This window comes from Orcinus orca, chromosome 1, assembly GCF_937001465.1.
Source record: "Orcinus orca chromosome 1, mOrcOrc1.1, whole genome shotgun sequence".
Lineage (NCBI taxonomy): Eukaryota > Metazoa > Chordata > Mammalia > Artiodactyla > Delphinidae > Orcinus > Orcinus orca.
Genome location: NC_064559.1, coordinates 124,736,052 through 124,754,528, shown reverse-complemented (window position 1 = coordinate 124,754,528; position 18,477 = coordinate 124,736,052). Strand labels below are relative to the sequence as shown.

Sequence of the window (18,477 nt, the reverse complement as noted above, 5' to 3'; positions counted from 1 at the left end):
GGTGGTTTCTTTCTTTTAAGTTTCAGGGAGCGGGGTAAATCCAATCCCTGTTATTCCATCTTTGCCAGAAGCAGAAGTCTCAGTCCTTTAGGTCTCTGTTTCCTCTGTGCGGAGTGCCCTATTCCAGATATCTGTGTGGTCAACTCCCTCACCTCCTCTTTCTGTTTAGCAGTTTTTTCTTGGATGCTGGACATTGTGAATGTTCTGTTTTTATCTCTGGATTTTGTTGTCTTGCTTTAAAGGAGTGATAAGTTTTTATTTTAGAAGTCATTTACATTATCTGTGGATCAGCTTAATCCTTTTGAGGCTTGTGTTTAAGCTTTGATAGGATAGGTTTATAGTAATTTTTACTCTAGGGCTACTTTAACCCTATTACTTAAGACATGACTCTCTTGAATACAACAGGTGTTCAAAAAGGTCTCTTAACTCTGGCTGCTTAAAAATTGTAATGTATCCCAGGCCTGAGTGAGCTCTGAGAATTGTGCAATTTACAGTTCCCACTAGTTGTTCTTTTCCCAGCCTTATGTAGTCAAACTCTACTCATGTACAGTTTAGTATTCAGGCAGACTCAAGATGACTCTAGGTAAATGCCTGGAGCTCCGTCTCTGCATAGCTCTCTTCTTGTCATACTCTGCCCTGAAAATTGCAGTCTCTTCACTCTCTGAAACTCTAATCTCTGTCTCCTCAACTCAGTGAGATTACTATTCCTGCTCCCAGTGTCACAGTCCAAAAAGGTCCCCTAGTCTGATAACTAGAAGGTTCATAGAAATCATTCTTCTCTCAGGCATCACAGTCCTCTCTACCTGTTTTTGAGAACAGTTGTTAATGTAGTTCTTTTAGTTTTTCATCAGAGGGCAAGTCCAGTACCATTATGATCAGAAGCAGACATCTTCAGAAGGATATTTTTAACACACAAGATACGTCATGTCACTCCTGCTTAAAAATGTTCACTGGCTCATTTCAGTCAGTGAAGAAGCCAAAATACTTACAATGACCTTTAAGACTGCATGATCTGGCTCCCCTGTTACCTTTCTTTCCTTATATCCTACTATTACTCCCACAGCTTATTCCAGTGTAGCCATGCTGACCTTCTTGTTATTTCTGGAACCACCAGGCATGCTTCCATCCTAGGTCCTTTGTGCTCTCTGTCTCCTGTGCTTGGTCAGCACTTTCTCTCCATGGCCATGGTGAGCCATAAGGCTAACTCTCTCACTTCTCTCACGCCCTTCAACTTCTCAATAACCATCCTATTTAAAGTTGCTACTGTCTCCTCACCATCACTCCTTTCCCTCCTTTTTCTTAAACTGCTCTGATTTTTGTCCCTTAGCATTTATCCCTTTCTGCCATACTACTTTTTCTTATTTATTTGTCATGTCCATTGTTTAATGGCTGCCTTCCCCCATTAGAACTCAAGCTTCACAAGGGCAGAGATCATTGTCTTTTTTGTCCCTTATTACATCATGTGCGCTCAGTACGTCATTTTTTATTACTTTGTTGGATGTTTAATAAGTATCAAAAGTATAAATATTACTATACTTCTTTCTTCTCAAAAAGTTCCTTAAGCTTAAAGATTATAACCAGCAGAACTAAATTTCCCTGCCTTCATCAGTTATTATTACCCATCATTAATTAAAATGTTACACCCATGTTTAAAATATATATGCCTGAATTTCTAATAGACTTTACTATAGTCAGAATTTTCACATCCTAACAATTATAATCAAGGTTTAAAGTCGGCCTTGAACCAATAAAAATTTTTCTTTCATAATAAAGTTATAACTGTAATGTGTTAACTTTTTTTCCTCTTAGGGCAAAATACTTGTAATACAGTACAGAAATCTCAGATATATTTTAAAAGAAATAGCCTAACTAAGGCAAAAGTGAGAATGTTTTGGCTTTCAGAATTCCAAGAAGGGCTTAAGTAACTAAACCATGAACAGTAGGTTTAGAGGCAGTAGCATGCTGGAGTTGCTGGCGTTGTCTCACAAGAGCTGATCATGCATATCTCTTCCCAGTTCCATGTTCAGTGATGCCATGTTGGTAGCTTGAGATGGACCATGGTGAGACTTGTTTCCTCCAGAAGTCAGCAAACACTGCAAATCAGGGTTCCTCACCACTCCTACCCCTGTCCCACTCAGCTCCACACAGCCACTTGTTAACCCTCTATTACCACATCTCTGGAGTTGAGCAGACATCAGGGACAACTGGAATCAGGGGCTCAAATGCCTCTAGAACTGTTAGAAATCTGAATTCTGCCTCTCTAGAGGTTGACTTCTCTCAGGGAAGACTGGCTTGCTCTATCTGGTAAGATAGTGTTCCACGATACCTCCCAACTTTTACGTACTATCACAGACTCTGATACCACAGAGAAACTCACTTTCTCTGCTGCAGTTTGAAAAATACCAGTGAAAGTCTCTAGGTAGATGCCCACCTCTGACCAGTTCAGGAAGTGGAACGGAGGTAATCGTGGGAAATGGAATCATGTCATATCCCAAAGTAGCCATGCGACTAGGAATCAGTTTCCAGGAGAAGAAGAGAGGGACAGTACAGAGCAGACAGTTCTATGGTGTATACTGTATGTTAAAATACAAAATTAAGCTAAATTGAAATGCAAAGTGGTTCCAGAACAGCATTAAATATTTGAAGTTCTTTTAAACATAGTTGAGAAATCATCGTTGTATAATACTTTAAATAAAACATCTTTTTAATGTGGTAACTTAAGTCCTGCAATGAGTTTATTAAAATGTGCTTTTTGTTTAGGGTTTGAACTACAGTTCCGATTAGGCCCAACTTTACAGGGAAAAGCAGTTACTGTGTACACAAATTACCCATTTCCTGGAGAAGCATTTAATCGAGAAAAATTCCATTCCCTGGAATGGGAAAATCCAACAGAAAGAGAAGATGATTCTGATAAGTACTGTAAACTTAATCTTCAACAAGCTGGATCATTTCAGTATTATTTCCTTCAAGGGTAAGTCAGGCGTCCTGTATGTGAAAAAAAGAAGTTAATTTATTCTGTAACTTGAAGTTATCTAACTTGTAAAAAGTTACCATATGAACCATGGCAGTGCAATTTTTACAGGGCTTTCCTGAGATGCAAATAGAATATGATCCTTCAGTTTCTAGGAAGTAATTGTAAGCTTTTATTGCAACTTTTTAAATGATTTTATGTGCCTAGAAATATATTTTTAAATGGGACAATTTACTTTCCAATTAGAGAGTCAGACTATTAGATGAGAATTATTTTTCCTATCATTAATTGAGAAGTTTTTGTTTTTTCCTTAGAAATGAGAAAAGTGGTGGAGGTTACATAGTTGTGGACCCTATTTTACGTGTTGGTGCTGATAATCATGTGTTACCCTTGGACTGTGTTACTCTCCAGACATTTTTATCCAAGTGTATGGGACCCTTTGATGAATGGGAAAGCAGACTTAGGGTTGCAAAAGAATCAGGTAATGTCAGCTTTCTTTCTTTTCTTCTTCTTTAAAATAAATGTAATTATCTTCTGTGATACAGATTTCAAAGGCTTTAATTCTTTTAATTTCATTCCTTAGTACATTTAGTAACATAAATAGAACTGTATGAAATTGTTGTTACTTGACCATTTTTAGCCTACAAAAATGGCAAATTTTATGGTTCAACTGAATAAATTAAGGAACTCTATGAGAAAATAAGATTATTATTGTTTCTAAGACTTTACTTTGACATATAAAAATTAGTAAGCTACCAGAATGTGTTGGAATATATATTATCATGGACTTCCCTGGTGGCGCAGTGGTTAAGAATCCGCCTGCTAATGCAGGGGACATGGGTTTGAGCCCTGGTCCAGGAAGATGCCACATGCTGTGCAGCAACTAAGCCCGTGCGCCACAACTACTGAAGCCTGCGCTCCTAGAGCCTGTGTTCCTCAACAAGAGAAGCCACCGCAACGAGAATCCCTCGCACTGCAATGAAGAGTAGCCCCCGCTCGCCACAACTAGGGAAAGCCCTCGCACAGCAATGAAGACCCAACGCAGCCAAAAATAAATAAATAAAATATATTATCATTATATATAATTTTAATTCAACAAGCCTTGATTAATGGTATTCCATGTGGAAGTCATGTGCTGCCATACATACCAAGAGTAAAATGAAACTTAAGGTGTATTTTACTCTTAAGTAAAGGGTAATGTTAATTTTCTACTTTCGACTTGAACATAGAGTGAAGAAGTGAGAAGTTCACTGACATAACTAAAACAGAATACAAGTACTATGGAACATTAAAACTAGGAGAAAGGGCTTTCCTGGTGGCGCAGTGGTTGAGAGTCCGCCTGCCAATGCAGGGAACACGGGTTCTTGCCCTGGTCCGGGAGGATCCCACGTGCCACGGAGCGGCTGGGCCCGTGAGCCATGGCCGCTGAGCCTGCGCGTCCGGAGCCTGTGCTCCGCAACGGGAGAGGCCACAGCAGTGAGACGCCCGCGTACTGCAAAAAAAAAAAAAAAAAAAAAAAACTAGGAGAAAGATGTACTGATACACTTGCATAGGATATATTTTCTACATATAAATATATCAATTCAAGAAATATAAATTGAACCCCTAATAGTAACTAGGCATTGTGTGTGATTTTTTTCAAATACATCATCTCATTATCCGTATCTTGCATATGAGGACACTGATAATCCTGAAAGATTTAAGTAGACTTGCTTGAAGTCACTTGTGGTACAGCTAGGATTTAAACCCAAGTCTTTAACCCCTTCTCTGGTAGCACGGTTGCCTTGCCATTTAGAATTACTTATGGAAGTTTAACCTTACATTTTGCTTAGTTTTAGGTATTTTTTTTCTTATAGTGGTCTTTGTTTCTTTTCTTGTGTTGCAGGCTACAACATGATTCATTTTACCCCACTGCAGACTCTTGGACTATCTAGGTCATGCTATTCCCTTGCTGATCAGTTAGAATTAAATCCTGATTTTTCAAGACCTAATAAAAAGTACACCTGGACTGATGTTGGACAGCTAGTGGAAAAATTGAAAAAGGAATGGAATATTCTTTGTATTACTGATGTTGTCTACAATCATACTGGTATGAACTTCATTAACTACTTCTATTAATTTTAATGAGAATATTATATTCTAATTATTTCATTCCTTGCTGTTTTATATAACATAAAGTTTGAAAACACAAGGGATGATTAGGTGTCCTTCAATTTAAAAATCACTTTATACAATACCACTTTTTTTCTTTCAAAGAAAACAGTGTTAGTTGAAGATATAATCAATATGTAAGTATTTTACATGTGATGATTATAAAAACAGGAGTGTGATCATAGAAAAGACCACATATTTCAATTTACAGTATTAATACTTTACAGACCAACTAATGAATCTATATAGCCATAGCTCTGGTACTATAGCATATATTTGAAAAAACTGAATGGTGTTATTTGAAGAGAAAATTATTGGTAAATTCTTAGAGTTTAAATTTGAAAATTATATCTTTTACATGTTAAGAGATATTATTAAAGTTAACCTGTTTGGGCTCCCAGGATTTCTTACCAGTATACAATTCTATAAAAATGTGTCAGAGGTTTCCAGATGCTGATCCTCAGGAAATGACTACTTCCATCAGCTATCAGAGTAACTGGGTCTGGAGAAGCCTCTGGCCCTGATCAGCTTTCAGTTTAACCCAGTGTACCTTGCAGATGCTCTTTTCTGTTTGCCATGATGTAGAAAAGTCAGGAAACCACTGACTTACATATGTAAACAACAGGAATTCCAGGTGGTACAAAACATTTAACAACAACAACAAAAATCTCTGGTGTGTGTGTCATAAAATTGTTTTCCAGGTAACCATAGGAACTATGAAGATGTTCAAAAGCTCAAAGATTTGGTTCGTCAATATAGATAATAATCTCTAATGATAATAATAAACAATCAAAATTAGGCAAAGAAATAGGAACATTCTAAAATTTGTTGTTTCTGCATGCACCTGGAAACTAAGCATCAGGGTCCACAGTGAAAACTGCCTAATGTCTAAGAATTCAGTATTCTTCGCTTGAAAATTTGACGTTATTGATAACTACTTTGACATCTTTAATACTATTCACATCAAATTTATCAAACCACATAATGGCAGCGTATGAATTATGATATGGCTTAGGCAGCTGTAACAAAAAGACAAAAATATAGTGACTCAAGATTTAAATTATACTTATTTCTTATAAAAGATTAAGTAGGCATTCCAAGACTGGTGTGGTAGCCAACCCATGATAGGGAACGAAGTTCTTTCTCTAATGCTGCTCTGCTGTCTCCAGCACTTTGCTTCCAACTCTTAATCAAATATGGCCCCTCCAATTCCTTATATCACCTCCAGCCGGTGGCAATGAGGAAAGGGAAGTAATGTCTTTTAAGGGCATGATCTGGTGTATATATCCCTTCTGCTCACATTGCACCAGATAGGATTTTGTCTCTAGCTATAACGGAGCTTGCAGTGTAGTATTTTGTTTGTCAGCCATGTCTGTCGCTGAACCTTGAGAGTTCTGTTACTAAAGGAAAAAAGGGAGTATAAGGTTTGGAGTACAGTCACAGACTCTGTCAGAGACTGTATTTTCTAAAGCATTTGAGAGATTCTGTGTAATATAAAAGAAGTGAATGTTGCTTCCACCTTGCATGAAACGTGTTGAGTATCATAATGTCCTTTCTATGATATAGGTTTTCATTAAAAAGTTACTATCCCAGGAAAGTCAGCTTCCAGAATGGCACTGTTAAGGGCTTCACAGTCCCTCTACCCTGAAAAACAGCTGTAACTGATGAAAATTATTTTTAAAAAACTAAAGTCTCCGAAAATTGTCCTAAGGGCATTCAGCATATGGAGAGACATTTATGCAAGAATATGTACTAAACCTCAGAAAGAATAGTGAGAGTCTGTGACATTTGAACCACAACCTGCTCCTCCCTCCCTACCCTTCCCCAGTCAGAGTGATGATAGGTCTGTTCCTAGCAGGTGCTGCCAAGGACACCAGGCTCCCTTTCTCCCTGGCTCCCAGTCTAGGACTGTGGTTGCAAGAGGCAGGCTTCCAGCGTTTCTCATTCCCCCCTTTCAGCACTATGTTATGGAAACTATTCTAGGCAAGAGCAGATGAGAAGCCTGGGGCTCCCTTCCTCCGCCCAGCCCCCACTCAGAGAGAGAAAGTTCTACTTCATGCATGGCAGGTCAAGAATACTGGACCCTTGCTCCAGCTTGCTTGTGGGGTCGGGGTTCCACACCTGGAGGGGAAAGCCAAGAAAACCAGAGGCTACTACCCCTGCCACCACTGATGGAGCAGTGACACAGGTGTTCTGCCCCCGGGAAGAGATGTGCAGTAAGAGCAGAGTAAGAATGGAACTGACTTTATTTGGTACATAGCATGGGAAAGTTCAAGCCTGTGAGCACTGTTGAAAACAATGGAGACTTTGGTGGTAAACAATCCAAAGGAGGCTGGTATCTTCATGAGAGCAACATGCTAAACCATAGGCCAGCTACTGGTCTAACAGAGAGAACCAGGGAAAGAGACAGCTAACAAGAGCCTTCTTGGGGTCAGAACAAGCCTCAAAGACAGGCCTCAAGACTACCCATGCCAAGGGACCCAAATTTAATTGGATCATATTGCAGTGCAATTTATGCTCCAGAATATTATCAAAAATAACAGCACAGTCAGCCTGAGTAACAGGTCAGGAGAGAAATAGCTGAGTGTGATACCAACAGAAGCAGACAGCTTAACAGATTTCAGGGAAAAAGACACTTAAGAGAGCCCTGCTAAAAACCACCATCACCCCAGGCTGACTACCCATGGCCAAGGCTGCACCCTCCGAGTCGCAACATCAGAGTCTGCACACTGTGGGGGAAATAGACTTCCCTAAATAGTCCAGACAAGTCACAAACCAGCAACCAAAAAGACCTGGAGGGGATGGGATCAGTATCCAGGATTGCTACAACATACTATCTAAATCACCAATACTCAACAAAATATTGAGACATGTAAAGAAACAGCAAAGTGTGGCCCTTACGCAAGAAAAAAACAGGCAACAGAAATCACCTTTGAGAAGTCCTAGATGTCATACTTGAAATAGACTTTAAAGCAAGTATTATAAATGTATTTAAAGAATCGAAGGAAACCAAATTAAAGCAGTAAAAGAAGATATTATGATGATAGCCCATCAAAGAGGGAATATCATAAATAGATAGAAATTTTTAAAAAGAGCCAAATGAGAATTCTGGAGTTGAAAAGTAAATAACCAAAATGAGAAATTTCACTAGAGCTGTTCAGCAGCATGTTTGAGTGAACAGTGACTATGCAATCTAAAGAACAGAGAAAAAGGATAAAAATGAACAGAGTTTCAGTGAAATGTGGGACATGGAAACACCAGAAGGAGAGGAAAGAATGGAAAAAAATACTTGAAGAAATAATGGCTGAAAACCTCCCAACCTCCAACATTAATTTACACATCCTAAAACTCAGGGACCTCCAGATAACATAAACAAAAGAGAGCTACACTCAGACACATCATAGTAAAAATTTTGAAAGCCAAAGATTTAGGGAATCTTGAAAGTAATGTCTTGAAAGGCAGAGATTATCAGAGTCAATTAAAAAATAAATAAATAAAACAAGATCCAAATATATGCTGTCTACATGCCACACACTTTAAATTCAAAGATACAGGTAGGTTGACAGTAAAAGGATGGAAAAAGATAAACCTGAACTGGTTAGTTTAGGAGTTCCCTCTCTGACTGCTGCAGAGATGGCTCAGCCTTGGGCATACACAAGGTCTTCCAGACTGCCAGAGGTGAATGGGATTTCTTTTTAAGGCTGGCTTCCTAGAAGTCACCCTAGGTCAGAGTGTACTTCGTTGTTCACTCAGTGTGTCTGCCTCTCCCAGAATGAAACTAACCCCAGACTGGGAGGTAAGGGGAGAGGGCATCTCCCATCTTGGCCACACCTGCCTGGAGTAGAGCACTGGAGTAGAGCTTCCATAACACATGGTTGGTCGGGTGGGATAAGGGAGCAGGTTGTGGTTCAAGTGCCACAGACTCTTGCTATTCTTACTAAGAATTAGTAGGTTTTCTTGAATAAATGTTTCTCCATGTGCCAGATGCCCTTAGGACAATTTCCAGAGTCTTTCTTTACTGTGCTACTCTGGAAGTCCATCTTTCATTTTTAATTTTGATATGTATTAAGACATAGTTTGGAGTTTAACTCCTCTTTCATATAGAATGAGAAAAAATACTTTTATTACCTAATGTTTAGAATTCTTTCATTTTACACTTGATTTTGTTTCATAAAATTGAGATAAGAAACAAAGTTTCAGGATTTTACCATGTAAAAAGTTGGGGTTGCCTTAGTATTTTAATAAACGAAAATCCAAATTGGATATAATTATCATGACATTTTTCTCTTATATAATCTTGAATTTCAATGACTATGGTGATAAATCTTGGGAAAACTATCTTGATTCAAATTTGGAGAATTATCAATTTAACTTTTATTACAACATCTCTGCTTCTTATGTATTTTGTCTATTAAATAAATACTAAGTAAATCAATGACTTACTAAATGATTTATCATATACGTGAAACTAAAAATAATAATGATTTTAAAACTCTGTAAGGATTGTAATGGTTCTCAGCTGAGTGAACAAGGTATGACCACATTCATCTCAGCCATAGAGCAAAATGGTTAGACTGCAGATTCTGAAGAGACTTGCCCAGTTCTTTTTCTGGCTGTGTGACTTTTGCTGAGGTACCTATCTCAGGCTCTCATCTGTCAAATGAACATAATAGTATGTGCTATATCATTTGGAAGGGCATGAGGGTTAATAAATTAATGCACTTAACAGTTCCTGGCATATGGTAGGTATTGAAAAATTGTTACTACTTTCAGGTACCTTAACCACTCCTGAGCATGAATTTACAGGGCATTAGTCCATTTTAAAGATGAAGCAAAATGTGTCTAGCTTTTATTTGTTTATTAATAAATTAAAACAAATTACCTCCAATGTTGTGAACACTTGAAATACCTTGCAAAACTCCTGATTCTGATTCTGAACTTACTGCTACAAATGGGTAATAAGATACAAGCTATACCCTTGTTATTTGAGTATATTTTTTTTTAGCAGTTTCTCAGCCTCACTTGTATCAGTTTTATCGAAACAATATATCTTATTAACCTTTCAAGATTAGCTATACAAAGAGGCTGCCTATGAGAGAACTGAGTTTTCTTCCATCAGGATTGTCTAAGCAAAATTAAAAACAAAAACAAACAAACAAAAAAACCCTTTCTAGAATGAAGGCTCCATGAGCACCTGAACCTTGCTCCCTTATTTTCTACAGAATATCTAGCTCCCAGAACAGTGCCTGGGATATATGACACTTTCAGTGTAGATATATGTGGACCTATGAATGGATTTTGAGTTAACAAGCTGTCCCCAGGCAGTGCTATCATCACATGCTTGGGTAGATGTGCCTGGGCCTCAGCTGGAGTCTGGGCCAGTTTGAGAGATGTACTGCGAAGAGTGGGTGTGAGGAAAGAGAAGGACTAAAATGTAGCAAACCTCCCTCCAGGGTTTAGGGGAGATGAGAAGGAAAACAGAAGGCACAAAAGAGAGAAGCAAAAATTTAAGGCAACCAAGATAACGACATCTTTTGAAAATCAAGGAAGAGGTCTTTTGTAAATCACGGAAGGACTAATCAGTAATGACAAATGTAGAGCTTGAAAGTGATGAAAATGAGAAAGTAACACTAAATTTCATGATTAGGAGGCTGGAGTAATCTCGGTGGAGCACTGGCTGTAGAAGCAGACTGTAGTGGGAGAAGGAATGAGAGTGTGGGGAGAAAGTGGAAGCAGTAGATACAGGTTGGATTTTCAAGATGTTTGGTCTCGATACTAATAGACCCTACAGAACTTAGAGAAATAACTGCATTTAGATAAGTTGTGTGTTTGTATTCTTAGCTTTGGGGAGATACAAGCATATTTAAAGATCTAGAGGAAGGAATCTCACCTCCCTCTCCCACTCAAAAGAAAAAAACCCCACAGGAATACATGATATGTAGGAGAAAAAGATATAAATGACATTTTGCATTCTAAGGATAGGTAAGAGAGAGAACCTAGAGCTTAGGTGGGGCCGAAGGAGGGCCCTGTCACTCAGGAGACCAGAAGGAAAAAGGAGAAGCTCCTGGGGAAAGTAAATGTCAGGGGGCTCTTCTGCCCTAGAACCTAACAGCCAGACACTGAAAAGCCCAAACCAGAATTGAAGATACAGGTAACTTTCTGCTTTAATGAGGCCAGAGAACTTGAAGTCAGGGCAAAAGCCCAGTCTGCCTTAAAGGAAAAGATGTCCTTTAGGTTTAGAAGGAGGATTCCAAAATAAGTTCACCCAAGAAGCATCAAAAGAGGCCAAGGGGGCTTCCCTGGTGGCACAGTGTTTGAGAGTCCACCTGCCGATGCAGGGGACATGGGTTCATGCCCCGGTCTGGGAGGATCCCACATGCCGCAGAGCGGCTGGGCCCGTGAGCCATGGCCGCTGGGTCTGTGTGTCTGGAGCCTGTGCTCTGCAATGGGAGAGGCCACAACAGTGAGAGGCCCGCATACCGCAAAAAAAAAAAAAAAAAAGAGGCCAAGGACAAGACCCTTCTTAACTCCCACTGCAATAGTAAACAATTTATACAATGGAAAACTCTTACAACAGGAAAGAAAAATATATGGTGAAATAGATGATAGGATACCACAACCAAAAAATTGTTTTCATACTACAATATCGTTATAAAATATTGATATCTAATATATAAGAAAATGAGTGATAGATGTTGATATTTTATTTTACCTTTAAACTTAACTTCAGTTTAATTACATGATATTCCTTTATGTTTCCTTTTTCTTTAAGCTACTAAAAGTAAATGGCTCCAGGAACATCCAGAAAGTGCATATAACCTTGTGAATTCCCCACACTTAAAACCTGCCTGGGTCTTAGACAGAGCACTTTGGCATTTATCGTGTGACGTTGCAGAAGGGAAATACAAAGAAAGAGGAGTAGCTGCTTTGATTGAAAATGATCATCAAATGAATGTCAGTATGTATAGAGGAATACCACACTAAAACAATAGCAGAATTTCTAAAGTGTAAAGTAAATGTGTGGTTGAAAATCATTTAGAACCTGTCTTTTAATATGCTAAATAATGTTTAGTAAAAAGATTTTAAATGTGTATATTTTAACTATTGATATTTTCCAGTGCATTCGAAAAATAATTTGGGAGGATATTTTCCCAAAGATCCATCTCTGGGAATTTTTCCAAGTGGATGTTGACAAAGCAGTTGAGCAATTTAGAGGACTTCTTACACAAGGTACAGGATATACACTAGAATGTTTCTATCGATTTTAAGAAATCTAGTATTGCTCTTGAAGCGATAACTCTTCTCTTGGTTAACACATTATTAAATCTGTTATTATTATATGATATTTGTATTGTTTTTGATGCTCTAAAACTATGATTCTGGAAGCTATCTTAGAGTTAGCAGAGATATCTAAAGGGCATGTCATAATACATACTTATTTCCCTCGGGGACTGTTTCTTACACTGATTCCTTAGCACAATGCTCAGAATACCGTAGAGCTCAATATGTATTTGTTAAATGCATGAATGGCAGGTAAGTAGAGCAGAGTATTTCAGCGGCCAAAGACTCAAAACAGTCTTTGAAACTGAGAGATGTATGTCCTCTGTTGGCTAACATAGGAATCTTAACTGAGGTAGAGGGGCTTCTAGCTGATGGCGCCTACCATTAAGGCTACCTAACCACTAGTGAGACTGACTCAGGTACTAGCCAGTAGCAAAGATAAAGAAACAGATCTCCCTGACAAAGTAGTATAGAAAAAAACATGCTGAAAGAGAAATTAGGGTTTTTTGGAGGCAAATTAGAAAAATTATAAAGAATGTATCTTCAATTAGTATAGGACAGCCTAACAGCAAGGATCTTTGATGGCTAGAAATCCTCTTCCTCATCCAGAAACTAGAGCTTGCGTAGGGCCCAGAAATACTGCCTTCAAAGTAGAAATCAGTATGACCTGAGGCCCAGGAAGCTTAGGGTCAGATTTACTCTCTCAACTTTCACAATTGTGTAACATCTTAATACATGAATTTTTTATATTAACTTTCCTTCATGTTTTATTTTACTGAAGATCTCCCCTTCCCTCTGATGTTTATAAGCTGTATTATTTATTTGCAATAATGTGCAAAAATATAATAAATGGAATGTGTGAGTTCCTCTCCCCCAAAACCTACTTACTAGAAGGAACTATCAATTAATAGTTTCTTGTGTTTCTTTTCAGACTCTTTTTGAAAGAAATTCCAATTTTATCTAATTATATATATATAAATTATATTCGTAAGTTTTATATTTATATCTATTTTATACACACACAAATAAAACTATAGCATATGGATTGTTTAACAACTTGTTATTTTAGTTGACAGCATGATCTTATTACAGCTAATTATTTCTTTTAACCTCTAGATAGAATACACTGTTTTAAAGTACTTGAATTTCTTTAGCCTTTTAGATAGACTATTTGCAGTTCATTTCTCATTCATTCAATACGTATTTATTGAATCAACTGTTATGTGAAAGGCACTCTTCCAGGCGTGGGGATTCAGTGGTGAACATAGTAGCAAGCCCTTGCCCTAGGAGAATTTATATTCTTATAAGCAGTACTATAGAAAATATATCCTTGTACATGTTATCTTTACTTGCTATGTGAGTAAATCTGTAGGACAAATTGTTAGACATAGAATTCATGGGTCAAAGGGTATACAGATTTCATGATAAATTTATGATAGATATTGTCAAATTGCTTTTCAACACAAGTTGTACCAGTTTACATTATCACTAACTATACCATCACCAATGTTAGATACCATTAATCTTTATAATCTTTGTCAATAAGGGAAAATATTCATTATTTTAATTTACATTTCTTTGCCTATTAGTGAAATATCTTTTCACATGTTAATTATCCATTTATAGTTCTTCCATTAATTCCCTATTAATGTTCTTTCCCTATTTTTCTACTGGGTTGTTTGTCTTTTTCATATTGACTTATTATTCTTTGTGATTCCTTATTATAGTGGCCTCATATTGACTTATTATTCTTTGTGATTCCTTATTATAGTGGCCTCAAATATATCCTCCTAGTATGCTGTTGATCTTTTAACTCTTGTTTATGGTAGTTTTTCCCCCAGTGTAACCAAATTTGTTAATCTTTTCTTTTATGGCTTCTGATTTCACATTGTGCCTAGACCTTCAAACAGCGATCTATGTTTTCTTCTGATAATCTTATTTATATTTTACTTTTAAATATTTAGTATACCTGGAATTTATATAAAGAAGATATTTAACTTTATTCTTATTTTTAAAAATGATATTGAGTTGATAATCCATCCTTTTATACTGATTTGGGGTACCACCATGATACTTCATAATGTATAATCATACACTAAATACACATGGACCTGTTAGCTGTGCTATTCCAGTGATCTGTCTTTTAGTCTACCAGTACTAAAGACTTTTATAATGTACACTGATTGTGTAGCTTTTTCTCTTTTTTAAACACTTCTGGAATTTTTCATGTATGTTACTCATCTGGATTAACCTCAGAAAATACATATTAAAATCTATTTAATTTTTATCTTAGTTTGTTTGGGCCTTTATAAGCCATTGCAAAATCTTTTTAGAATAAGCCAGGTATTAATTAATATAAAATCAAACCCAGTGGAGGCAATCCTGTACCAATACCTGATTTATTAGGAACAAGTTCCAGAAGAAGAGTGAAAATTCCCCCCATAAAAGGTTTATTTACTTTTTTCATTTTTTATTATTATGTAAGAATATGCTTGTTGATGAAAAGGAAAACAGTATGAAAACAAACCTGTGTGCTTCTTTCAGAGAAAGTTAGGTTGTTAATATGACTTACTTTTTAGAATAGAAAGCAATCTTTGAGGAAAAAAAAGTCCTAATGTTAATGTATTTGGTAGCACCTGTGAAGAAAATTTGTACCATCAACATCCTTAATGCCCTAAAGAATATACAGAATAACTGAATGCCAACTGAGGTAGAAAGATGGGACTGAGGTTGAACTGGTAGGAACTGCTGTGTTTTTCTTTTATAGTGTTTTTGGGTTTTTTTTCCTCAGTCAGTCTCTCTCTCTCTCTCTCTCTCTCTCTCTCTCTCTCTCTCTCTGTCTTTCCTTCCGTGTGTGTGTGTGTGTGTGTGTGTGTGTGTGTGTGTGTGTTAGATGGTGTGCAGGAGGATGGACAGGGAGGTGGGAAGGATGCTTATGAAATAAACATATATTTTATTTTCCAAGAAAAAACTATAAACTAAAAATTTGAAATCAGTAACAGTTATAATCTCCTTATGCATAGCTGCATTTAAGATATAATATTTTCTTTCTTTCAGGAAATAGGAAAACAACAAAGCCTGATCCAAAACAACACCTTAAGATTATTCAGGATCCTGAATACAGACGACTTGGCTGTACTGTAGATATGAACGTTGCACTAGCAACTTTCATACCACATGAGTATGTTTTATATTTTACTACATATTAAAGAGTACTATTACTTGTAAACCTTTATGGATAGTATTATTTTCATGCTATTGTTAAAAGCCTGAATATAAAATGAAAAAAAGTAATTCACCATAATTCTACTACTTCAAACGCATGACATTTCCCCTCTTGTCTGTGTGCTGGTCCATGTTCCTATACATAAATGTAAAAATGTATACAGTTGGAAAACTTCTTTAGCCATAATTAAGATCCTGATGAATATATTTAAAGTTTCTATGACCATTATTAGAAAATTTTTAAATGTAGAATTTGTAAAACCATTAAATAATGTTTGTATTGCTTTATCTGTTTCAAGTAATGGGCCAGCCGCAATTAACGAATGCTGCAGTTGGTTCCGGAAGAGAATTGAGGAATTAAATTCAGAGAAGCATCAACTCGTGAACTATCATCAGGAACAGGTTTTACCTACTTCTTTTGAACTGCTGTTTTTCTTTGAGTGTTAATACTGTTTCTTGTTGTTGTCGTTGATGTAATATAATTTCATGTTTTCTAGGCAGTTAATTGCCTTTTGGGAAATGTGTTTTATGAACGACTGGCTAGCCATGGTCCTAAACTAGGACCTGTCACTAGAAAACATCCTTTGGTTACCAGGTATTCCATTTTTGTTTTCTTCTCATTAAAGGTTAAAAATTGAAAATTGTATTAAACTCTTCAAATTAACCTAAATGTTTCCTTTAATGTGTGACTCAGTACATTTCTTAAATTGAAATAGAAGTTTTGATCTGGTAACTAAGCTTAATATTAATTAATTTTGTTAGGCACATCTTTAGTTAGAGAAACTATCATTATTATGAACCAATTTATAATCATTTACATTCATGTTTCTGGAGGACTGCATACTTACTAATAAATTCAACGTTAATCAAATTAAGCAAGCATTTAGTTCCTTATACTTTAAGTAATATACAACATAGATTAGGCAACTGAAGTGTAGTAAAAACCTTTGCAAAATAATGTCAATTCCTCAGTGATTTTCTTAGTAATTTTATGAGATTTTTAAAGTTATTATTTAGAATGTTAATCAGATATGCTATTTCTCAAATCCTATTAGGTTTACTCAAAATGTCTACTGACGATTTTTTTACCTATATTGCAGTTTATTTCCCATAAATGGTGTCAAACTAATCTTTTCTATTCTATTCACTAGGGAAGAAGTTTAATTTTAATAGTGCTAATTCACATTCTCTCCAAGGAGTTTCTCTGTATGGATTTCATACTTGATTGTATCTCCCTAGATATTTTACTTTCCCTTTTGAAGAAATGCCCCTCTCCACAGAAGAATCTATGATTCATGTCCCAAATAAAGCTTGTTTTCTGATGGCACATAATGGATGGGTAATGGGAGATGATCCCCTTCGAAACTTTGCTGAACCAGGTATATCATTTTTGTTAACTTCTCTATGGATAGGGAAATAAAAGTTCACGGCAAGCTCAAAATATAAATTGTTTATTGATTTTTCCCCCCACTATGCTAGTGTTTTTAAAACTATTTCATTACAGATGCCAGAGGTGCATACAGTTTGAGAGAGAAGAGAAGGGATTGACAGGATGGGATTCACCTTCTTCTTTTCCCTCCTTTCCCTTTCTACCCCTTATCTCCTCAAACAGAATAGCTTTTATATATCTATTTTATATTGTGGTTCTGCCTAAGAGTTTATTTGGGCAACAATTTATTGCGTTTTTAAAAGACATTTGAAACCTCTATTATTACAACTATTTACTATAAGAGATATTTTCACTCATTAGCCAGAGGAGTATTTAAGGTATTTGAATGGCAGTTAAACTAGAAACCAGTTGTTTTTAGATTCCCTCTCACTTAATACTAGCATCTTATTTTTCTACAGCTATTTCATTGCCAGGAAGAATTTTGCAGGGGACCTATCAATATATTTATTTTTTAACATTTTAGAATTAGAAGCCTGTTTTAATGACATTAAATCTAATTCAGAAATCTCATTTTTTTTTAAAAAAAAGAGTGTAGCTTTGGATTTAAGTATCTCTGCCCTCTCCTTTCTAACCATTCTAAATGAAAAAAGACATTCTGCTCTACACCGTGGATTTAATGTAACCTATTGCCAAAAATTGGTAGCAAGGTGGAGATGGAGCTTTAAATGTTTTTGGTAGAACTGTAGCTTTAAAGGCCTACTATTATTGTTTTCCTTCAAGAAGTAACTTAAATTTTTGCCATTAAGCACACATTTTTAGAAGAGACAATAAGGTACAATTTTAGCAAAATAGATATGAGATCCAAATTACTATTAACTTTAAAAAATTTTATCCCATGCTATTTTAGATGTAATTTTAACCTATATATGGTTTGTGTTAGAAATAGTAAATGTGTTTTAAAAACAAGTTTTTCCTTGAAGTAAATGTTTTCATTTTGTTTCTCAAACCATTGAAAGCAAGCTCCTTTCTTAACAGGTTCAGATGTTTATCTAAGGAGAGAACTTATTTGCTGGGGAGACAGTGTTAAATTACGCTATGGGAAAAAACCAGAGGACTGTCCTTATCTCTGGGCACACATGAAAAAATACACTGAAATAACTGCGACTTATTTCCAGGGAGTCCGTCTTGATAACTGTCACTCAACACCTCTTCATGTAGCCGAGGTACAGAAAAACAATTCATCTACGTTAAGAAAAGAAATTCAGTATTCTCTCCTAGCTTTCCTTAAATAGAGTATACAAATATATGTTTCCTTTTGCTAGTTGGATACCAACATTGATTTGGTGGTAGTATTTAACACTTGCATAATTTGCATAGTTCTGACAATTTTTTGATGCAGCTGTTATGGAGTACTGGGCTATAAAATGTTTGAGTTAATATTTTTATTTTAAGTTAGGGA

At 36.3% G+C, this 18,477-nt stretch overlaps 1 protein-coding gene across 1 annotated transcript in view; it reads left to right on the top strand.

Moving 5' to 3' along the window:
• Window positions 1-18,477, top strand: part of AGL (amylo-alpha-1, 6-glucosidase, 4-alpha-glucanotransferase) — a 79,507-nt gene that overhangs the window by 9,411 nt on the left and 51,619 nt on the right. Inside the window, exons 3-12 of the mRNA XM_004263072.4 lie at window positions 2,761-2,971; window positions 3,286-3,452; window positions 4,857-5,060; window positions 11,895-12,076; window positions 12,241-12,352; window positions 15,461-15,584; window positions 15,928-16,030; window positions 16,126-16,223; window positions 16,868-17,007; window positions 18,054-18,241. Coding sequence (XP_004263120.1) covers window positions 2,761-2,971; window positions 3,286-3,452; window positions 4,857-5,060; window positions 11,895-12,076; window positions 12,241-12,352; window positions 15,461-15,584; window positions 15,928-16,030; window positions 16,126-16,223; window positions 16,868-17,007; window positions 18,054-18,241 — 1,529 coding nt within the window. The remainder of the gene's footprint in view (window positions 1-2,760; window positions 2,972-3,285; window positions 3,453-4,856; window positions 5,061-11,894; window positions 12,077-12,240; window positions 12,353-15,460; window positions 15,585-15,927; window positions 16,031-16,125; window positions 16,224-16,867; window positions 17,008-18,053; window positions 18,242-18,477) is intronic.